Source organism: Thalassophryne amazonica, chromosome 10 (genome assembly GCF_902500255.1).
Source record: "Thalassophryne amazonica chromosome 10, fThaAma1.1, whole genome shotgun sequence".
NCBI classification, from domain to species: Eukaryota; Metazoa; Chordata; class Actinopteri; order Batrachoidiformes; family Batrachoididae; genus Thalassophryne; species Thalassophryne amazonica.
This window is the reverse complement of record NC_047112.1, coordinates 6800758-6823331: the sequence shown is the minus strand read 5'-3', so window position 1 is coordinate 6823331 and position 22574 is coordinate 6800758. Positions and strand designations below refer to the sequence as shown.

Sequence of the window (22574 nt, the reverse complement as noted above, 5' to 3'; positions counted from 1 at the left end):
TCTATTAGACAAATATGATTCAAACCACCGCAGCGCAGTGCCTTTAATACCTATGGCATGCTCTAATCTCTGTAATAAAATTTTATGGTCAACAGTATCAAAAGCAGCACTGAGGTCTAACAGAACAAGCACAGAGATGAGTCCACTGTCCGAGGCCATAAGAAGATCATTTGTAACCTTCACTAATGCTGTTTCTGTACTATGATGAATTCTAAAACCTGACTGAAACTCTTCAAATAGACCATTCCTCTGCAGATGATCAGTTAGCTGTTTTACAACTACCCTTTCAAGAATTTTTGAGAGAAAACGAAGGTTGGAGATTGGCCTATAATTAGCTAAGATAGCTGGGTCAAGTGATGGCTTTTTAAGTAATGGTTTAATTACTGCCACCTTAAAAGCCTGTGGTACATAGCCAACTAACAAAGATAGATTGATCATATTTAAGATCGAAGCATTAAATAATGGTAGGGCTTCCTTGAGCAGCCTGGTATGAATGGGGTCTAATAGACATGTTGATGGTTTGGATGAAGTAACTAATGAGAATAACTCAGACAGAACAATCGGAGCGAATGAGTCTAACCAAATACCGGCATCACTGAAAGCAGCCAAAGATAACGATACGTCTTTGGGATGGTTATGAGTAATTTTTTCTCTAATAGTTAAAATTTTGTTAGCAAAGAAAGTCATGAAGTCATTACTAGTTAAAGTTAATGGAATACTCAGCTCAATAGAGCTCTGACTCTTTGTCAGCCTGGCTACAGTGCTGAAAAGAAACCTGGAGTTGTTCTTATTTTCTTCAATTAGGGATGAGTAGAAAGATGTCCTAGCTTTACGGAGGGCTTTTTTTTATAGAGCAACAGACTCTTTTTCCAGGCTAAGTGAAGATCTTCTAAATTAGTGAGACGCCATTTCCTCTCCAACTTATGGGTTATCTGCTTTAAGCTACGAGTTTGTGAGTTACACCACGGAGTCAGGCACTTCTGATTTAAAGCTCTCTTTTTCAGAGGAGCTACAGCATCCAAAGTTGTCTTCAATGAGGATGTAAAACTATTGACGAGATACTCTATCTCACTTACAGAGTTTAGGTAGCTACTCTGCACTGTGTTGGTATATGGCATTAGAGAACATAAAGAAGGAATCATATCCTTACACCTAGTTACAGCACTTTCTGAAAGACTTCTAGTGTAATGAAACTTATTCCCCACTGCTGGGTAGTCCATCAGAGTAAATGTAAATGTTATTAAGAAATGATCAGACAGAAGGGAGTTTTCAGGGAATACTGTTAAGTCTTCTATTTCCATACCATAAGTCAGAACAAGATCTAAGATATGATTAAAGTGGTGGGTGGACTCATTTACATTTTGAGCAAAGCCAATAGAGTCTAATAATAGATTAAATGCAGTGTTGAGGCTGTCATTCTCAGCATCTGTGTGGATGTTAAAATCGCCCACTATAATTATCTTATCTGAGCTAAGCACTAAGTCAGACAAAAGGTCTGAACATTCACAGAGAAACTCACAGTAACGACCAGGTGGACGATAGATAATAACAAATAAAACTGGTTTTTGGGACTTCCAATTTAGATGGACAAGACTAAGAGTCAAACTTTCAAATGAATTAAAGCTCTGTCTGGGTTTTTGATTAATTAATAAGCTGGAATGGACGATTGCTGCTAATCCTCTGCCTCGGCCCGTGCTACGAGCATTCTGACAGTTAGTGTGACTCGGGGGTGTTGACTCATTTAAACTAACATATTCATCCTGCTGTAACCAGGTTTCTGTAAGGCAGAATAAATCAATATGTTGATCAATTATTATATCATTTACCAACAAGGACTTAGAAGAGAGAGACCTAATGTTTAATAGACCACATTTAACTGTTTTAGTCTGTGGTGCAGTTGAAGGTGCTATATTATTTTTTCTTTTTGAATTTTTATGCTTAAATAGATTTTTGCTGGTTATTGGTGGTCTGGGAGCAGGCACCGTCTCTACGGGGATGGGGTAATGAGGGGATGGCAGGGTGAGAGAAGCTGCAGAGAGGTGTGTAAGACTACAACTCTGCTTCCTGGTCCCAACCCTGGATAGTCACGGTTTGGAGGATTTAAGAAAATTGGCCAGATTTCTAGAAATGAGAGCTGCTCCATCCAAAGTGGGATGGATGCCGTCTCTCCTAACAAGACCAGGTTTTCCCCAGAAGCTTTGCCAATTATCTATGAAGCCCACCTCATTTTTTGGACACCACTCAGACAGCCAGCAATTCAAGGAGAACATGCGGCTAAACATGTCACTCCCGGTCCGATTGGGGAGGGGCCCAGAGAAAACTACAGAGTCCGACATTGTTTTTGCAAAGTTACACACCGATTCAATGTTAATTTTAGTGACCTCCGATTGGCGTAACCGGGTGTCATTACTGCCGACGTGAATTACAATCTTACCAAATTTACGCTTAGCCTTAGCCAGCAGTTTCAAATTTCCTTCAATGTCGCCTGCTCTGGCCCCTGGAAGACAACTGACTATGGTTGCTGGTGTCGCTAACTTCACATTTCTCAAAACAGAGTCGCCAATAACCAGAGTTTGATCCTCGGCGGGTGTGTCGTCGAGTGGGGAAAAACGGTTAGAAATGTGAACGGGTTGGCGGTGTACACGGGGCTTCTGTTTAGAACTACGCTTCCTCCTCACAGTCACCCAGTCAGCCTGCTTTCCCGGCTGCTCGGGATCTGCCAGAGGGGAACTAACGGCGGCTAAGCTACCTTGGTCCGCACCGACTACAGGGGCCTGGCTAGCTGTAGAATTTTCCACGGTGCGGAGCCGAGTCTCCAATTCGCCCAGCCTGGCCTCCAAAGCTATGAATAAGCTACACTTATTACAAGTACCGTTACTCCTAAAGGAGGCCGAGGAATAACTAAACATTTCACACCCAGAGCAGAAAAGTGCGGGAGAGACAGGAGAATCAGACAAGATTTTTTTTTTAATCTGGATTTTAACCCAATCTGTTTGCTGTTACCCCTCCAAAAAAAAAAAAAAATAAATAAAAACACAATCACAATATTGTGTTTTATAATGACTAATATCAATGTAGAAAAAGTGTAATTCACTGCAGTTTGGGATTTTAAAAACTTATATTTTGGTCTGAAAATTATCCACTGGGATAATGGATCAATATTTCACAGACCTTTGACAGAAATTAAACTGAAGACTTGTGTTATGAGTCCATAATATGAACATTTATAGCTCAATTAAAAGAAAGTGTTTGGGATTTGGTGAGCACGTAGCTCAGTGGGATAAGGAGTTGGAATACCGACATGTAGACCTGGGTTCAATTCCCGGTCATGTTATCTGTATCCGTTATCACCCAGCTGTAAATGGGTACTGCTCTTGCCTGAGGAGTAACCTGCAACGGGTTGGAGTCTCATCCAAGAGGTGTTGTGGACTCTCATCCACTTTAGGCTATGGAACCCGGGGGATCTATTTAGGACAACCTCTTCTATTTCCATATATTCAAACCTATTTCAAGACTACACTGCTGAATAAACAGATGTGATAAGTTTGTGTGCCCTGACTTTTCCACATTTCTCTCCAGGACCTCTTCAGGTCTTAGTAAGTCCACTAAGTCCAAAGTTGTGACCTGCAACATGGTGAGCCAAATCATTAAATCATTATTTCTAATGCATAAGGACTTGAGTGGATAAGAAGCATCCTGCCAATATGTAGACCTGAGTTTGATTCCTGCTCATGCTACCTGTCTGTGTCCTTGGACAAGACATGTAATCTGCATTCTGTCAGTCCATCCAGCTATAATTGGCTACTGGTTTTGACTGGGGAAGTAACCTGCGTTGGAGTGGTGTCCTGTCCAAGGGGAGCTGTAGACCTTCATCTGCTTCGTGCTATGAAATTTAGAGATAAGCACCGCACTAGCGGGCCTCAGGGCTTATACATGACTATCGACTAAAACCTAAAAAGAGAAATGCATGTAGACACACTTGGTCTGTGTTCCAGAGTTTGTCTCTACCTGTGAAGAGATGGTGATGCTGAAAGACATCCTGCATCAGCACCCTGTGGTGGCCCCCAGAATCAGGACCATCTTCACCTAAAGCCCGACTCGGGACAAAAGCCAACCCACCAACTGTTTGGGGCAACACTAATTTAACATTTGTACCTAATGAAGCAGTTTTCAGAAAACATGAACTTTGTACCAGATATGGTTCCATTTTTTTTTTTAACAGTTCAAAATAAATGGACAAAGGCAGGATGTTTTAAGAAACTGCGAGAGGTTTGTCATCTGTTGTGTTCTTTATTGTTGGAGCAGAAGGGAGGTGGTTTTACACAATTTTCATCCATCAGATCTAAATCATCGAGATCATGAAAAAAATCTTCAATATTTTGGTACCATTCCACAATAAATACTCAGAGCCATGTTTTATGATTTGAATTCAGATGGGGCAAGAAAGACTCCCAAGGAATCCATTTCAACTTTCTCACTCAATCAATTATTTTTATTGTCATACCACACCTCCTACGCCTCTCCCCCGCCAGTTTATCCGAGTGCAACTCTCTCTGGCCGTCTATGTTGTGTATTTTACAACGCAAACTAACTTTTAATGAAAAACTATAAACCATATGCATACTTTTGCACAAACACGTGCTTGGTTCAATGCTACAAGTAAGTCACATGAGCTGCACAGCGAGTAAACTGAATAAAAGTCAAATATCCACATCTTAAAAGTCTAGAAAGCTTTTAAAATTTTCATTGTTTTCATCTGTGACAATTTAACGCATAATTTAAAAGCAATCACTGTAATGTTGTGTCAATGCCTAACCCACAGCTAAGTAACTAATACTTTACAGATATAGTAACGCTCTCTAAGTGGCTACAGCAGGCTAAATGTGATTAATGTCATCTCCTCTCTTTTCTCACACACCCGTGCACCAGAGAGTGCGGTCCACTTGATGTGCTATGGTCACGTCGGCAGGTTGTAGGTGACGATGTGTACTATGTTTGTCTCCCTCCACAGCAGCATGTTTCAGCTGTAGGGGAACGTACTGCTACACCGCTAATAGGCAACAGGCCACGATGCCATGTTCTTATGGAAATGAACAGCACAGTGCACGTTCCCATGAAAAAAATAAAGAAAAATCTCAGCAAGAATTGTTTGGGTACAACAAAAATTAGGCACAAACTGGTGATCGAACAGCAAACACAACTGAAAACAATACCCTGCTATCAATTTCAATTTATTTTCATTTATATAGTGCCAAATCCCAACAAAGTTGCCTCAAGATGCTTCACACAAGTAAGGTCTAACCTTACCAACCCCCAGAGCAAGAACACAGGTGACAGTGGTATGAAAAAAACGCCTTCTGATGATGTTGAGGAAGAAACCTCAAGCAGACCAGACTCAAAGGGGTGACCCTCTGCCTGGGCCATGCTACCCACACAATTTACAAATCAAATATACAGGAAATTTAGGGCGTCCATGCCGGTGCACAGGATGGGAGGCTTCGCTATCACTACTTTGCTGACATAAAGCATAAAAAACCATCCCGTATGCAAAAGATATACATAAATTTTATAAAGTTTGTATCTGTTCTATCTGGAACTTGTAAGTAACACAAGTGACAGTCAAACCAGATATAAGATCCTTAGTAAATTTGTACAATATGTGACTTATATAAATTGGGAACTTACAAGAACAATATATGACAGTAATTCCACATACAGAATCCTTAGTAGATATGAGTAATATCAAACTGAGACTTATAAGCACAACACATGTGAAATATAAAGTTTATTACTGGAACTGATGTAACTTCTTGTAAGTTTTTTCTATTTCTTTTCCACATGGGATCTGCAGTCACATCTGACAAGTGGGATTGTGTTAGAACAATTCTATGACTTCCCCTTGTGTCAATTTAAGCATAGATGAGAGTCTTCAAACAGTGGGAATGGGTGCTTTGAAACAGCAGGAAACACATCCAATGTTGGGTGTAATGGGGATGTTCCACAGAGCGCCATTCCTTCATATTTGATCTCAAAGAGTAAATCAAGGCACGCTGTGAAGCATCATATGATCCATCGCTGTAAATCTTGAACAAACCTGGTATACGTAGCAGTTAGTTGGAGTTGATTAGCAACAAGGCAAGTTTTAAAAGACAGTTAAAGTCATTCTGATTCAGTCAGCTAAGGGAAGAGGATTTCAACCCTTCTATTTGTTTTTAATGTGACTTTTAGTCCAAAAGATTATTTTAACTTCTAGTCCATTGTTTTCTCGTCCAAATCTCTGTGCTAAATTTGCTAAATATATTGTCATCTGCAGGTCTATAGGGATACAGTTGCTATTTATTTCAAGTTATTAAGATCTTATTGTTCTCTGTTCAATTTGTACTTATTTTAAACGCATCTCGGTGTAAACAATACAGTAGTGTTCAGAATAATAGTAGTGCTATGTGACTAAAGAGATTAATCCAGGTTTTGAGTATATTTCTTATTGTTACATGGGAAACAAGGTACCAGTAGATTCAGTAGATTCTCACAAATCCAACAAGACCAAGCATTCATGATATGCACACTCTTAAGGCTATGAAATTGGGCTATTAGTAAAAAAAAAAAGTAGAAAAAGGGGGTGTTCACAATAATAGTAGTGTGGCATTCAGTCTGAGTTAAAAAAAAAGTAAAAAAGTTAAAAAAAAAAAAAAGTAGAAAAAGGGGGTGTTCACAATAATAGTAGTGTGGCATTCAGTCTGAGTTAAAAAAAAAAGTAAAAAAGTAAAAAAAAAAAAGTAGAAAAAGGGGGTGTTCACAATAATAGTAGTGTGGCATTCAGTCTGAGTTAAAAAAAAAAGTAAAAAAGTAAAAAAAAAGTAGAAAAGGGGGTGTTCACAATAATAGTAGCATATGTTGTTGACGCTACAAACTCAAAACTATTATGGTCAAACTGCTTTTTTAACAATCCTGTGAATCAGTAAACTAGTATTTAGTTGTATAACCACAGTTTTTCATGATTTCTTCACATCTGCGAGGCATTAATTTTGTTGGTTTGGAACCAAGATTTTGCTCGTTTGCTAGTGTGCTTGGGGTCATTGTCTTGTTGAAACACCCATTTCAAGGGCATGTCCTCTTCAGCATAAGGCAACATGACCTCTTCAAGTATTCTGACATATCCAAATTGATCCATGATACCTGGTATGTGATATATAGGCCCAACACCATAGTAGGAGAAACATGCCCATATCATGATGTTTGCACCACCATGCTTCACTGTCTTCACTGTGAACTGTGGCTTGAATTCAGAGTTTGGGGGTCATCTCATGAACTATCTGCGGCCCTTGGACCCAAAAAGAACAATTTTACTCTCATCAGTCCACAAAATATTCCTCCATTTCTCTTTAGGCCAGTTGATGTGTTCTTTGGCAAATTGTAACCTCTTCTGCATATGTCTTTTATTTAACAGAGGGACTTTGCGGGGGATTCTTGCAAATAAATTAGCTTTACACAGGCGTCTTCTAACTGTCACAGCACTTACAGGTAACTCCAGACTGTCTTTGATCATCCTGGAGCTGATCAATGGGTGAGACTTTGCCATTCTGGTTATTCTTCTATCCATTTTGATGGTTGTTTTCCATTTTCTTCCATGCGTCTCTGGTTTTTTTTTTTTTGTCCATTTGAAAGCATTGGAGATCATTGTAGATGAACAGCCTATAATTTTTTGCACCTGCATATAAGTTTTCCCCTCTCCAATCAACTTTTTAATCAAACTACGCTGTTCTTCTGAACAATGTCTTGAACGTCCCATTTTCCTCAGGCTTTCAAAGAGAAAAGCATGTTCAACAGGTGCTGGCTTCATCCTTAAATAGGGGACACCTGATTCACACCTGTTTGTTCCACAAAACTGATGAACTCACTGACTGAATGCCACACTACTATTATTATGAACACCCCCTTTTCTACTTTTTTTTTTACTAATAGCTCAATTTCATAGCCTTAAGAGTGTGCATATCATAAATGCTTGGTCTTGTTGGATTTGTGAGAATCTACTGGTACCTTGTTTCCCATGTAACAATAAGAAATATACTCAAAACCTGGATTAATCTTTTTAGACACATAGCACTACTATTATTCTGAATACTACTGTATAACTAATTATACATTTATTGCTACTTACATTAATGGATGAGATTCTAGTGTCTTACTTACAATCAAAATACAAAATAAACTCAATCAATCAATTAGCTTTGAAATCAGGGTCAACTTTTCAAACTGTTCAAAAATGTCATCCCCATTTGCAAAATCCGCATCATTACATGGTCACTTCCAGGTGTTCATAGTCTTAACAGCTTCAATCATGTGTGACCGTCTTTAAACGGGGTATTTCCCGTGAGAATGGCTTGAAACTTGTTTGATTGATCAGGGTAAAAATTTGAAGCCGAAGCAGCGAATGTTGCGGTTTTGGTTCAAAGGTGAATCACGTCTGGCTGAGGGTGCAGCTCCTTAACTTTGGCTTATAAAGGCCAAACCTGGCAACTCACCTGAAAATGACCCAGTTGCCAGGTCTGCACTTCATAAGCCAGCTTATTAAGAAGAAAGCCGGGTCAAGCAGTTTCATCCAGTTTTTGCAATTTTTTTGGATCATGGGTGATCCTGGTAGAATGGAACAGGGGTGTAATCAAGCGGCAACACTCGAGCTGACATTGTGACCCCAACCAGAAAATGCAGTTCACTTCACTGGCCACTTGAGGCTGGCTCCAAAACAGAGCACATTCCCATAGAAGCTCATTTTAAAATGTCCAACTTTGGACCAGAAATAAACATATTTACAAACTGGTACAAAAAATGATTTTGGCTTCTGTAGATAGTTTCCTCCTCTGTGACAACTGTACGGGGGGTGGGGGGTGAATTTTTTCCTAACTTCTTAGTTTAAGATGTTTTAATGAAAGAAATCTATATAATTGTGGGCGTGGCTGTGCCCATTGACTCCTCCCCTCATAGTTTCAACCAAAACGGAGCCACTTGCTTTTGTGTCTGGTGTATTTCATGACAAAAACCTGAATAATCTGTCTTGTTATGTGGTAAAACGCTATAACGGATCATCTAAGACATCTCTGTTGCAACATTCATGCTGAGTAAAACTCGCGTCTTATTTAAATGTAGTATGCTAACGGTGTTAGCACTTTTAGCAGCTTTCGGTAGGTCCACTTAATGCACGATTACTGAGGAAATATGCGGCGGATAACTTTTACTGTCCACACCAAAGTAAACTGTGATGCGAACCACCGCGCAGTCAATAAAAAAATGAATTAATAAACACCCAAACCCAGGTTAGTTGTTAGCTTGTGTTTTGAACTCGGGAGGGATGCTTTTTTTTTGTCACACACGGAGCCACCCATGCTCCACCCCTTTATGCATTAATGAGGTCATTGCCAATCAGTGGGGGCGGGGCTCTCAACATGGCGACGCCCAGAAAAGGGGTTCATTTCGGCTGTTCCGGGTCACTATAGAAAAGCAATGGATGACATCACGCAGGTTCTGTCCAGTATATATAGAGTCTACAGGTTTACACCTATAGACTGTGTCTCATTTGTTGTGATTAAATTATCATCTTGCATTTCATGAAAATGCATAAAGGCATTTTATATCACCTCAGGCCTCCACTCTCACTGTGCTCTAAAAACTGGCACCCGTTACTGTAAAAACCCATATCGGTCGACCACGAGTTCAGACCACTCAAGAATATGCGATCTGTTTCACACGTAAGCAAAAAAAGAGCATTACAGCCTGTAATCTGAATGTCGAATACAGCCAGTGCCATATTCCACAAAAACGCATTGAAAACTCGTGGCTCCAAAGTCCAATTCATCTCCACAAACCTCAGATCAGACAACTTTAAATTATACAGCCCCTTTTTTTGTGACATCCATCATGCTCCGTAAAAGGAACATGTACTTGAAATAAGCACATTATATCTGCAGCATTTGTCTTCGTGCATGTGCAGCTTCAGAGAGCTTTTATTGCTTTAAGCCACAGGGGGGCAAAACCACAGTTTACTGAACTGCTGTTACGGTCACGGGTCAAATTTCACCTGCAATTAACGCCCACAAGCCAACGCACTCACACACGATTGTGAACACGCACGCACGCACACACTGAGCTGAAGTCAGTTATAGACCCTACTTGTGGGTTACAGCAAATCAACTCGACAGGATCGTCTGTCAGCGTCTCACCGTCCAAACTCCACGCGGCCAAACACACTCCAGGAATCAAACTCACGCACGACACTGATGACGCCTTGATGGGAACATCGGTGAATTGTAGCAGCTGGAAAGGTCGCGTCAGCTCCACTTTTAGCTCCTTAAACTCGAGCTGTTATTCATTCCATTATTCATCAGCTCACCCAGAAAGATCCAGACATACATACACCAAAGACAGTCATTATTCAAGTGCACCAAGGGGACAGCGCCCTCTACAATGGGGTTCCATACACCTACCGGTGTGTTTTAAATGTCTAATTCATTCCGCAGCCAGCTATGAATGGACAGACGCTCATGCAGACAGAGAGGAGTAAGAACATCATTTTAGTGGAGTTACTGCAACTCATTGTACCTCGACTCTCCAAGCTCACAGATTAGCGGCGATATTCAACTGAGGAGAATCAGATGGTGATTTTTGTGGTGCATAATTTTTCCACATGGCTGCAGCTGCCACACTGGAAACTATCAGAACACAAATAAAGTCAGCAACAAGTCAATTCTCCTCCAAAGGGGGGTGATGATGATGTAATGACGTGACATGCAACAATACACCTGAAATGTGCCGCAATCATCGTGTGCAATTTGCACCAGATGCACACACGCGTCTCCAAACGGCACCTTAATGAAAGCACACCTCATGTTGAATGTTTTATGATATATAAATTTAAAAATATAAACACACAAATACATATATACTTAGCATCAGCGCTTCCTTTCATACATTAGTTTTGTAATCCAGATCATGTGGGTCACAATGGTCCTTGTGTTTTTAGTTGAGTATTTGAAAAGTGCAAAGCAAAAGTGATCTCTTGTAACGGGACAGCAGTCATGACTTTTTACAATCACTGAAATGTTTTTTTTTTTAAAGCTGTATTCATATTTGTCCTGTCTGTGATTTCTTTACCAATCATAGAAAGTCCAGTAAAAGGTGTTATTTAATGTTGCTGGTATGATGTCAAACTGACTGTATACAGATCATTTTTATGTCTATTTTAGCGGCATGCTGTTCGTTGCACTTGTGGAAAAAAAGAGCTGTCGAGTCTATTCCTCAGAGGGGTGCAGCACATGAGAACACGGGACAAACTGCTGGACATTATGGGCGATGCCAGTCACCCTCTGCACACCGTCATCTGCAACCAGAAGAGCCTCTTCAGCCACAGACTGCTCCTTCCCAAGTGCAGGACCAACAGACTGAAAAACTCCTTTGTCCCTCAGGCCATCAGACTGTACAACTCCTCACTCAGGGGGAGGAGGAGTAACAGGAAGCTCAGGGGGAGGAGGAGTAACAGGAAGACAGAGGATGGGAATGAGAGGAACAGTAGTAGCCAGTAAACCAGTACCAAACAATATTATGTAGTACACAATGCTGCTGGAACCTCAAGCTCTTTCATGGAGTCTTCCCAAGGGATTAATAAAGTTCTGTCTCATCTAATCTAATTTAAAGTAATGCAACATACATGTGGGATGTTTCTGGGACACTGCACTCATGTTGGTGGTATGCTAGGTTAAATATGTTAACATGGTCAATGAAAGGAAAATCAATACGCAATGCACATGTGACGCTTGCAGTGTTTCAAGCCTGACAACTTAAGTATTGACATTTGTATTTGATTATCTAAATTCAAAGTGCAAAAATCTGTACACTGCATTTTTCATTCAGAAACAGACGCTGCAACATAAAAAGTAGTTATACTCCTTTTCTACTAGAAAACCCAAAACATCATGTTTTATATTTAACAGATCATAAATGTCAGTTACGCAATACAACAGCTGCTGGTTTTGGTACAAACTGCCGGGCATCCTACATCACAATTTGCTATCTGAACAGCTGTAATGAAGACACAAATGAATGGATGAACAAGGGAGAGTTTGTGGACAACATCAATATTGTACAAAAGACGTCAAACCAAAGTCAATGAAAAATCATTATTTGTAGAGCGGGTAGTACAATGGGATAAGGAGTTGGGCTACTAATATGTATACCTAGATTCAATTCCCCATCATGCTACCCAACTGTGTCAACAGTCCACCGAGTTGTGAATGGGTACCAACCTTGACCAGCATCCCATCAAACACTACGGGATCCTGGGATAAAGATACACCAGACACCAGAACCAACAGGCCTCAGTGTCTATACTTACTGACTTACTTCTTCTTACCTTGGGACATTCAACACTGGAACTATTTAAGATGGGCAGTGGTGCGCTGAGATTTCTATAATGAGACTTTTTTTTATATTCCAAAATAATGGGGTACAAATTACAAATCTTTGGTTATTTTAGGCCAATAAGCATTTATAAATCAAATTATTGCTAATTAATTTGAGATTTGTTGATAGGATTATCAAGCTAAGCAGAAACATGTGTAGGTCAACAGAGCTGAAAAGGTCAAGGTACTCAGTGAAAATATAAAATTGGGGAGTCAAGTCATTTTGGGGTCAATTCAACTCTGAATATCCAGATGGGTCAAAAAGACACCAGTCTTGTATGCCCAAAGGCAAGGCTTTTCCAAAAATACCCATTAAACATCTGGCCATTTCCACTAAATAAATGACCCTTGGATTTTGGAGTATAACCAAAATTTTGAGATCTTCATAGTCAACAATCAGGAGAAAAAACAAAGGTGCCTCAGGAGCATCCAAAAAACAGCTGCAAATAGTAACTCTTAATGGTGATCTGCCTTCGAAGTTACCTCTGGGGCCAAAAACAGCTGATTAATGCCCTCTGCGCTCATCAATCATCCATGATTGGCCCTGATCTGTGCTGTGATTGGCTAATTAGCACCATCTGTAACCATTACTGCATAGAGAGACAGCTTTGGCTGGAAAAATAATAATAATAATGATAAGGAAAATAAAGAAGGTGAAAACTGACACCATCAGGGCAGCTTTGTCACCTCACTGCCTCCACACAATGCCGGGAATCGACCACCATACAGGAGGTCCTGCCAACATCTGACGCTAGGAAACACCTTCCAAAGACCTGTATTTCACAGTTAATTATATTTTTACAATAAATATCTGAAAAAGACAAGAACCACAAGGAGGGGCTATCAAGTCAGACAAAGTTCATCTGGGAATAATTTGCCACTTTTGTCATCTCTACCAGCTGCTACTGGCTTGCTGAACATGGTACAACACAAGGTAGGAACAATCTCTTCTGTCACAAGAACAAAAATGAATTAAAGTTTATATTTATGAATAATTAGAACCAGCTTGGAGATACTTGAAATGCATTGGATCTCAGGGGTACAGATCTAATGTCCAACTGGACCAAAGAAACTGTAAACTAAAGGTGATTTCATGAATTCAAATCAATCAACAAACCAAAAATCATCAATTATTTTGAGAATTTGCTTTTCTTTTAATTATTTAGTTAGTTTGTATGAAGAGTGAGAGTGATGCAGCGGTAGCACTCACTGCAAGAAGGGCCAGGGTTCAAAGCCCACTCTTACCAGAGGGTGTCTCATGTAAAACCTGTGCCAAATCAACATGTGGATCCACACGAGATCAGCTATGGCAACCCTGAGCAAAAGGGGAGCAGCCAAAAGAATAACACACTTATTGTTTCAAGTAACTTGCCAAATAATTTTTGATCCTTCGTTGTCCTTTGGCCTCCACATTAGAAATATTACTAGGACTGCTTTCTTCCACCTGCAAAACATAGCGAAGATTCGTCCCATGCTGTCTATGGCTGATGCTGAGACCCTGATCCATGCATTTGTCTCTTCTAGATTGGACTATTGCAATGTTCTATTTTCTGGTTTACCACAGTCTAGCATTAGGGGTCTCCAACTGGTTCAAAATGCTGCAACCAGACTTTTGACACGAAACAGAAGGTACAACCACATTACACCCATTTTCGCATCCCTTCACTGGCTTCCTGTCCCAGTGAGATCAGATTTTAAGGTTCTGCTACTAACCTATAAAATTATTCATGGACTGGCACCTCCCTACCTAGCTGACCTAATTAAACCTTACGTACCGGCCCGGGCTTTATGTTCTCAGGGTGCAAGACTACTTTGTGTCCCTAAGGTGAATAAGAAGTCTGTGGGTCACAGAGCTTTCTCTTATCGTGCCCCTGTTCTGTGGAATGATCTCTCTGCGTCAATAAAACAGTCAGATTCTGTAGATTTTCAAGTCCAGACTTAAGACACACTTATTTTCACTTTAATATGGCTAGGATACTGGTACAGTTTTGTTTTACGCTTTTTACTCTTTTAATTCATTGCTGCGGCCTCAACTTTACCTAAATTCTGGGTCTTTTATTGAAGTTTAGGGCTAGCGGCCGGCGATCACCTTAGTATTTCTCTGTTTTTCTTGTTGTTTAATGCTGGCAAATTATACAGTATTTTTTGTCTTTCTGATGCCTGATTCTGTTTTTTCTCTAAGGTGCAGCTCCATCCAGAGATGGAGTTGTATTTGTGTTGGCGACCCTCCTGTCCTGTGCACCAATCGCATTTCTTGTATATTCCTCCGTGAATTGTTCTGTGAATTGTTCTGTAATTTATGTTTGTATCATGGCCCAAGCAGAGGGTCACCCCTTTGAGTAATTAGTAATTGGAGTGGACTGCGGCCTCAACTTTACCTAAATTCTGGGTCTTTTAGTGAAGTTTAGAGCTAGTGCTAGTTGCCAAGATCACCTTAGTATTTCTCTGTTTTTCTTGTTGTTTAATGCTGGCAAATTATACAGTATTTTTTGTCTTTCTGATGCCTGATTCTGTTTTTTCTCTCTGTTTAAGGTGCAGCTTCATCCAGAGATGGGAACTGAATTTGTGTTGGCGACCCTCCTGTCCTGTGCGCCAATAGCATTTCTTGTATATTCGTCCGTGAATTGTTCTGTGAATTGTTCTGTAATTTATGTTTGTAGCATGGCCCAAGCAGAGGCTCACCCCTTTGAGTCTGGTCTGCTTGAGGTTTCTTCCTCAGAGGGAGTTTTTCCTTACCACTGTTGCTCTGGGGGTTGGTAAGGTTAGACCTTACCTGTGTGAAGTGCTTTGAGGCAACTCTGTTGTGATTTGGCGCTATGTAAATGAAAATAAATTGAAATTGAAATACTAATCGCAGCTCTGCAAATATGAAGTTTCTCATTTCTTTTATAAATAAATAAACAAGGCATCAGAGGGTTGATGCATTTACTTTGCCTTGTTTCTGTAAAACATTTTTTTTTTTTTTTTTTTGGCCTAAAAAGAAAGAATCATCAGGAAACAAGTTTTACGCAGTCACTGGTACTGGCAGTGCTGGTGAGAACAGCACGCCAATGGTTGTTGCTACTAGCATGCCATGCACACACCTTCTGTGTGGGAGGAGCTTGACATAGGTAGGATGAAGCCAAAGAGAATCATGGCCAAAAGCCACCAAATTCCACTCTGGTACAAACATTCCCAAGCACATCTTCAGTAGGGAAGTGCTTCTGTGCAGTCAAAGGGCAGAGGAATCAAGCTGGCAGAGGCCAAGTCCACAATCAAGATGGCAGACGTCATTCCATCTTTATCTAGTCTGAGAGATGAACGCGTGATGGCTGTGGGTTTCCACTTATCCTCAGCCTGCTCAGAGTCAGAAACATGTTCTGTATCACCAAATCCTATAAAAACCAAAAATGATTCAAATACTCTCAGAAAATCAGAGGAGTCCAACGCTTAACCCCTTTGACGAAAATGAGATCAGGAGGATTACGATTGAAATTTTTCATCCACCAATTTTAAACTAAAGCATTCATCTCCCGGCATCTATTCCATAATACCATAATAATAATAAAGGGCTCCATTGAGAGTCTCTGGGCAGCAACAGGTCTGCATCGCTCAGCCAGACACCCGATACCCGGCGGAGACGATGCCCAGCCAGCCGCATGCCTTCAAACGTCGTTAGCACAGACACACAGCACGCCCCTCCTGCCACCCGCAATCCATCCACAGCCAATTACAAGCAATTTCCCTGTCCTGGGTGGGTGGGGGGAGTGAGCGGGTGAGAGAGCGAGGGGAAAGAGAGGGGAGCGGCAGTTGTCAGCCCAAAGCAGACACACATGGTTCTGTTTACAAGTGGCCATTTGTTTGGCTTTGCCACGGTAACACACTGCTGATGTTGAATGAATGAATATTTCAACGCGAGAGATGGGGTGGGGTCATGGTGACAGTCAGCCATTGATGGGCTACAGGGTGGGGTGAACTTTTGGCATCAGCAGAGATGGATCCTTTATGCGTAATGCACAAACACCCCACAAACATGCGTCTGATCTCCCCCGGTCTTCCTCCTCTGCCACCTCAGTTCCCCTCAGCACCGCGGGCTTCTGTTTGGCTTCCCGAAATCCGCCTTTCCGAAACTGGAGATGAGCGGCGAGGAGGTGCCTGATTCACCAGAGCAGGAATGTCAACGGTTCCCACAGGAAACCTGGAGCGTCTCAATCCAGAGTGCCTCGGACGTGCACACACGCACGCACGGATAGGGCAAGTACAGCTACTGGACAAACTTCAGAAAGCTCCTGAATGTGACTCAATTCTATTCTTAGAATCAATTTAAAAAAAACAAACATTGTTTTTAATAAATTACTGCAAAAGTTAAGACCAAGTGTTTTTAGTCAAGGAAAATTTTGCTTTAAACATTTTCCGTTAATGACAACAGCAAAGTTCCGATGTTGGAATCTAGCCCCAGCTTTTAGTCAGCTGTACTTTACTCACATCCTGCTCAAATAAAACTCACTCACATCCAACTTACTAACTAATAATTCCTGTCTGGTCTCTGCATGTCTGAAGCACACTATTGTCCAGCCTTTGCTTAAAAACATAACTGATGCAAAGTGTCCAAAAAGTTACTGTTGCATATCTAAACTACCATTTATTTCAACAGTCAGGGTTCAAAGTCAAGCCAGAACCATATGGCCAAAATACAGATTTTAAGGAGCAAAAAAAAAGAAAAAAAGAAAAAATAAACTGATATATAAACACTAAAAAAGGCAATGATTCATAACATTTCAGGATCAAACCCTACGAAGAAATTTAATTGAGACTTAATGTTTTGCAGTTTAAAAATTAATGTTATAATAAATAATTGCAAATATAACCAACAGCCAACCAGCCAACCAACATGTGTCACGCTGTCTTCACTTTGATCAGTAGTTGCTGTGTTGCATCACTTAACAATAGCATAAAATATACTTTTATTGAATGTTAGCCCCACTTAGCTGGCGGCATGGTGACCGCTTGTGTCTTGTCACTGTAGAAAGTCCACTATGATTGAAAATTAACAGTAACTGTTCGCTTTACTTCTGTAGGTAATGTGACCAAGGGGCAATGGGGTCCTAGCCATGCGTAACAGCATTGTAAACAATGCAGTGAATAATGACACCAATTTTAAGTGTTTTTCTACAAGGTTTATTCAGTCAAACAAAAGTTTTCATATCTGCAAAAATAATGCAGTTACTGGTATGTTCGTAAAAGGCCCATATTGGCCAATATTATCTGCCAGTTGGTATAGCAGTTGGTCAAAGCACTTCATGTAACTGAAACATCCTTGTTAAAGGTGACTAATAATTTATTACTCATGTTAGATTCAGGTGATAATGCAGTCTGGATTTTATTGGAACTTAGTGCTGTCTTTGATACAGTGGACCACAACATTGTTTTGGCTCACCTCGAACACTGGGTTGGCATCAGCGGTACAGCCCTTTGTTCGCTCAGCTCTTACCTAAAGCATATTGTAAAACATTCTCATATTTTTAGTCCATTTTTTTTTTTATATTCTGCTCTGATCTTTTATGGGGTCCACAAGGGGCCAGTCCTCTTCTGTATGTATATGCTCCCACTTGGCAACATCATTAGGACATCATCATCAATACAATATAATTTCACTTCTATACAGATGACTCACAGTTGTATCTCCCACTAAAACCTAGTGATTCCCTGCAGTCCCTTCTGGACTGTCTTGAGGACATTAAAGGCTGAATGGGTAGTAACTACCACCAGCAAAACAGTTATCATTTTTAGCCTTCCCAAACCTACAAGTTCTCTTGCTGGCAAGTTAGGTCACCTCATCACATATGTTAAGTCTAAAGTAAAAAAATATGAAAGTGCTTCTTGTTTCAGAGCTTTGTCCTGACAAACAAATCCGCTCTGTCGTCAAATACGGCAAGTACCAGTATCACAAAACTCAACCTTGTCTCACCATGATCGAGGGAAAAAAAAGTCATCCATACTTTTATTACATCATGTCTGGATTACTGTAATTACCTTTACCAAGGCCTCCCCCAGTCTCTCATAACACATTTGCAGATGGTCCAGAATACAGGTGCAAGATGTTAAATTATTTCAGCAGTGACATTCAAGCCTCTGGGTCCTCTGCCTTCTAAATCAAGAAGCATTTTGGAAGGTCTAATGGGTTCATGAGGTTGCTGGACAGAGGTGTTTGGTGATGCCGATACCTTTGCAGGAGAATAAAGGTCCAAGTCTTTAGGTCCTGGTGCTTCCTGTCCTACTGTATGGTTGTGAGACTTGGATGCTAACCAGTGACCTAAGATAACAACTGGATGTCTTTGGTACTTGGTCTGTTTGGAGGGTGTCTGTGTTTCACCTGGCTGTGGCACATAGATGGTCATTTTAAGAGCTATGTCAATGGACCAGTTGTTTGTCTGGGTGGTCGCCGCCCAAGACCCAAGGTGATTTTGACTAAGGTTTAAATTACTTTTTACTGATGACCACTCTTAAGAGCAGGAGTCACTGACCTCGCTCCTGGAGATCACCAGACCTGCAAATTATTGTCCGTTTCTTTTCTTCTTCTACTGTTTAATGGCTGATGATAACTTGCTGCCTTCCTGATATTTGTCTGAAAGTCTGAACTATCCAAAAAGTGTTTTCCCACTGGAAATGTGATGAACCACGGTTCAGTGTGATCCAGACCGAGAAGATCTGTTTTGGTTGAACCAAATGTTGGCTCTTTGGCCCGGAATGTGATCTGAGGCAGCTTTCACATATGATATTTTGGTTCAGACCAAACTGAAAAGTCAAAAGGTCTGGACCAAACAAGGTATGTGTGAAAGCACTCTAAAGGTACGTGTGTAAAGTGAGCAAACACCACTTCACAAACTGTAGTCAGATGTGAAACATCACATGAACTTGAATAAACTTAATTTTTGTTCCCATTTTCAAAGTCCCAGAGGAGAGGATTCCACGTGGACTTATGTGACTACGTGGATAATGTGACTTATCGACAGTCAACCCGTCGTCATATGCCGCTGACGTTAGCCAACACGCCATGACGCCTCTGTGGCATGCCATCATGAATCACTGGCGCACTTCCACCGTGCTCTGACGCAGTGACCCCACACTGCCGTCTGCACTTAAACCGAGCCTCCTCACCAAAACCTCCACGCCCATCACAAAGAACACCGCCATCTCTGCCGGCATCATCCTCATCCTAATAATAACACCGAACCGCCATGAAGGGTTTGCCGGCAACCCACCCAGACTTTCATCTCCATAGCCAGTCGCGCGTGATCCAGGCTTAACTTATCACACACAGACAGCAACAAAACGCACACAGACACAAACCCTGGGCTTGATATTCGATGAAAAATGGTGACCCCACTCTTTGTTTCATCTCTGCACTCCTTTCTCTGCTTGCTGCTGGCAGCATTATGTGAACACAAACACCGTATTTCTGTCATCGTCCGCAGGACACGCCGTTCCTTTAATATCTCTTTCTTCTGCGGGTGTTCTGGGAATGGCAATGGGGGTCTGGTGGGATCTGGGACACGGTGAATTGTGGGAAACCAGAGTGTAGTCTGTGGCCTCACAGCGTGCAGCCCTCTCTCCTGCTCCTTCACAATCTCTGTTTCTCTTTTGGCAGAGAATCATAGGAGGCTTCATGCAGATCACATATTGCAGCCTCAAATAATCTGGGAAAACACGCGCGGTTAATGCTCCGTGCACGTCTGAACCCTCTTCAACCCACTGCACACAGAGCTCGCATGTGTGTTTCTTTGGGCTTGTGTGCAGTGATGTGTGTGTCCTTTACCTCCACGTAGTCCCTGGCGTGGCCCCAGTCTCTCTTGGCGTCCATGTTGCCCAGACTGAAGCTCTCAAGCTGGCCCAGGGAAATCTTCGCCACAGAGCGGCTGATCTTACGAGTCACGAAGTTGGCACCTAAAAACAGAACAAATGAAACACACGTTTTACAGGGATTCAACTTGGTCCTTGATACAAGGATTCCCAACATTCCACCAAGTTAAGCAAATGTCTGGATGATCTTGAACCTTTAAATCTCTGTGACATACATCAGACCCTCTTTAGGAACAAAAGAAACTGGTTTAAATGATGTGGTAGGTGGAACTGTGGCTCCTTCATTTGTTCCTCCTCTGACGTACAAGTGTAATACACTGTTAAGGACGCAAGCACAGACCTGCAGTTCATGTAGTTGTAGTTTTAGGGATGGCACAATATCACTTTTGCCAGGGCCGAGACGATGACGATACTGGAAGCTTCAGTATCTGTCGATACGATACTAATCTGATACAGTTCCCCCCTTTCTTAAAATAACTATCATATTTTCTGTAGTATAAGTCGCCCCTGTTAAAAAGGCCTCTTGAACAGGAAAAACCCTTATACAAGTTTGCACTGGAGTATAAGTCACACCTTTTTTCTGCCTTATTAATTTTGGATTTTTGTGCATTGTTGTAGTGTACTACTTATTATTGGCATTTAGCCTTTAATTATCAGAGCTTGTGCTTTGATTCCTGTGAGAATCCAATATAAATAGTTACTATATTTTTTTATTGTTTTTACGAATGACAGTCGTACCTGAGAATAAGTGACAGGGCCTCCCAAAGTAGTTAAAAGTGACTTATACTCCACAAAAAATGGTAATTTGTTCATAAACATCTATCTGTATGTACTTGACCAACATAGTAATCCAACAAAACATATCAACTCAAACTGTGGAATAACTATTCTGCAACCCTAATGGAAAATATACACAACCATCAAAATGACAGACGTTCAATACAAGACTCAGATCAGATTTTGTTAATTTACGACATCTGATCCAGGCCTTTTCCTCGATGTTTGGCCAATACAACCCAAAATATTGGCACAGTGCACCACCTGTTAACCGTATCAAATTGAGTTTTACAAGATGGCCCTTTTTTGTAAATAAGTGTATTAGGAGACATTTCCAAATTACTAAAATTAATCCTCCTAAAACAACGAAATGTTATTACAGATGTTGTTATATAACATACTACAAGACTCTCTTAAATAGAGTGAAAGTACCAAAGATGAAATGAGGAACATCACCAAAGGTGGTTGAGACAAGAAACAGTAGAGCTAAGGCTCCAGACAAACACGTGGTGGCCAACCAACCAGACATGGTGCAGAAATGGGAAATTGTTGGTACACGTGGAAATTCTAAGTGATGGGAAAATCAGAAAGAAAGAACATGAGAAGATCAAGAAGTACCAGAGTCTGAAATAAGAACTGAGAAAGATGTGGATGGATGTTAAAGACTACAGGGCTTCCAGTGGTAATGTGACTTCTGGGGTGTGTGACCCCCTAACTGGGAGATTCTATTGTACTTTATCGGAGGGCTCCGTCTAAAAAAACTACAGTCCTCCTGGGAACACCTAAGACACTGCACAGGACTATCAAACTTTCAGAACTCTGGTAGATGATCTGAGCTTGAGGGAGACAAATACCACCATCACAGTGAAGATACATACAGTCGGACGTTTATATACACTCATCATGAGCATGAATTTTGGGCTTTGTTGATTTCTTTGAACTGTTCTTTTGCCAGGCTGAAATGATTATATCATTAAAGCAAGAAGTTTGCACAAGTTTAATAACTAAGTCCTATATAGGCCCTGATACCCGTTGGTGCCGGTGCTTATCTCCGGATTCTGTACTGTCAAGTTGATGAGAGTCTACAAGTCCCCCTGGACAGGACGCCAGTCCAATGCAGGTTACTTTCCCAGCCGAGCCTCGTATCCATTTACAGCTGGGTGGACTGAGACAATGGAGATTAAGTGTCTTGTCCAAGGACACAGGCAGGGAGCACAAGTGGGATTCAAAACCAGGCTTTAACTAACTGGCTGTGGTTGCAGCAGGTGGACATGGAAAACATGCAGGGCAGGCAATCTCCGGGAGCAGGTTTGGTGACCTCTCCTTTCGACTAAATTAGACCATTTTCATTACTTTAAAAATAAGCAGTTTTGTCAGATGTGCTTGGAACCTTTGGACAACACTAAAGTTACTTATTTTCCACCCTGAGATTTCACCACACACACACACACACACACACATTGAGCCTTCCAAACCACTTAAATCCTCTTTAGCCAATCCAAAATGAAG

General features: G+C 41.1%; 1 protein-coding gene across 3 annotated transcripts in view; it reads right to left on the bottom strand.

Annotated features, from left to right (window-relative positions):
• The window catches only part of gmds (GDP-mannose 4,6-dehydratase), a 357438-nt gene that overhangs the window by 196153 nt on the left and 138711 nt on the right, over positions 1-22574 (bottom strand). For all 3 annotated transcript variants that reach the window (XM_034179366.1, XM_034179365.1, XM_034179367.1), the window contains exon 7: positions 20245-20372. In XM_034179366.1, the coding sequence (XP_034035257.1) occupies positions 20245-20372 (128 nt within the window). The remainder of the gene's footprint in view (positions 1-20244; positions 20373-22574) is intronic.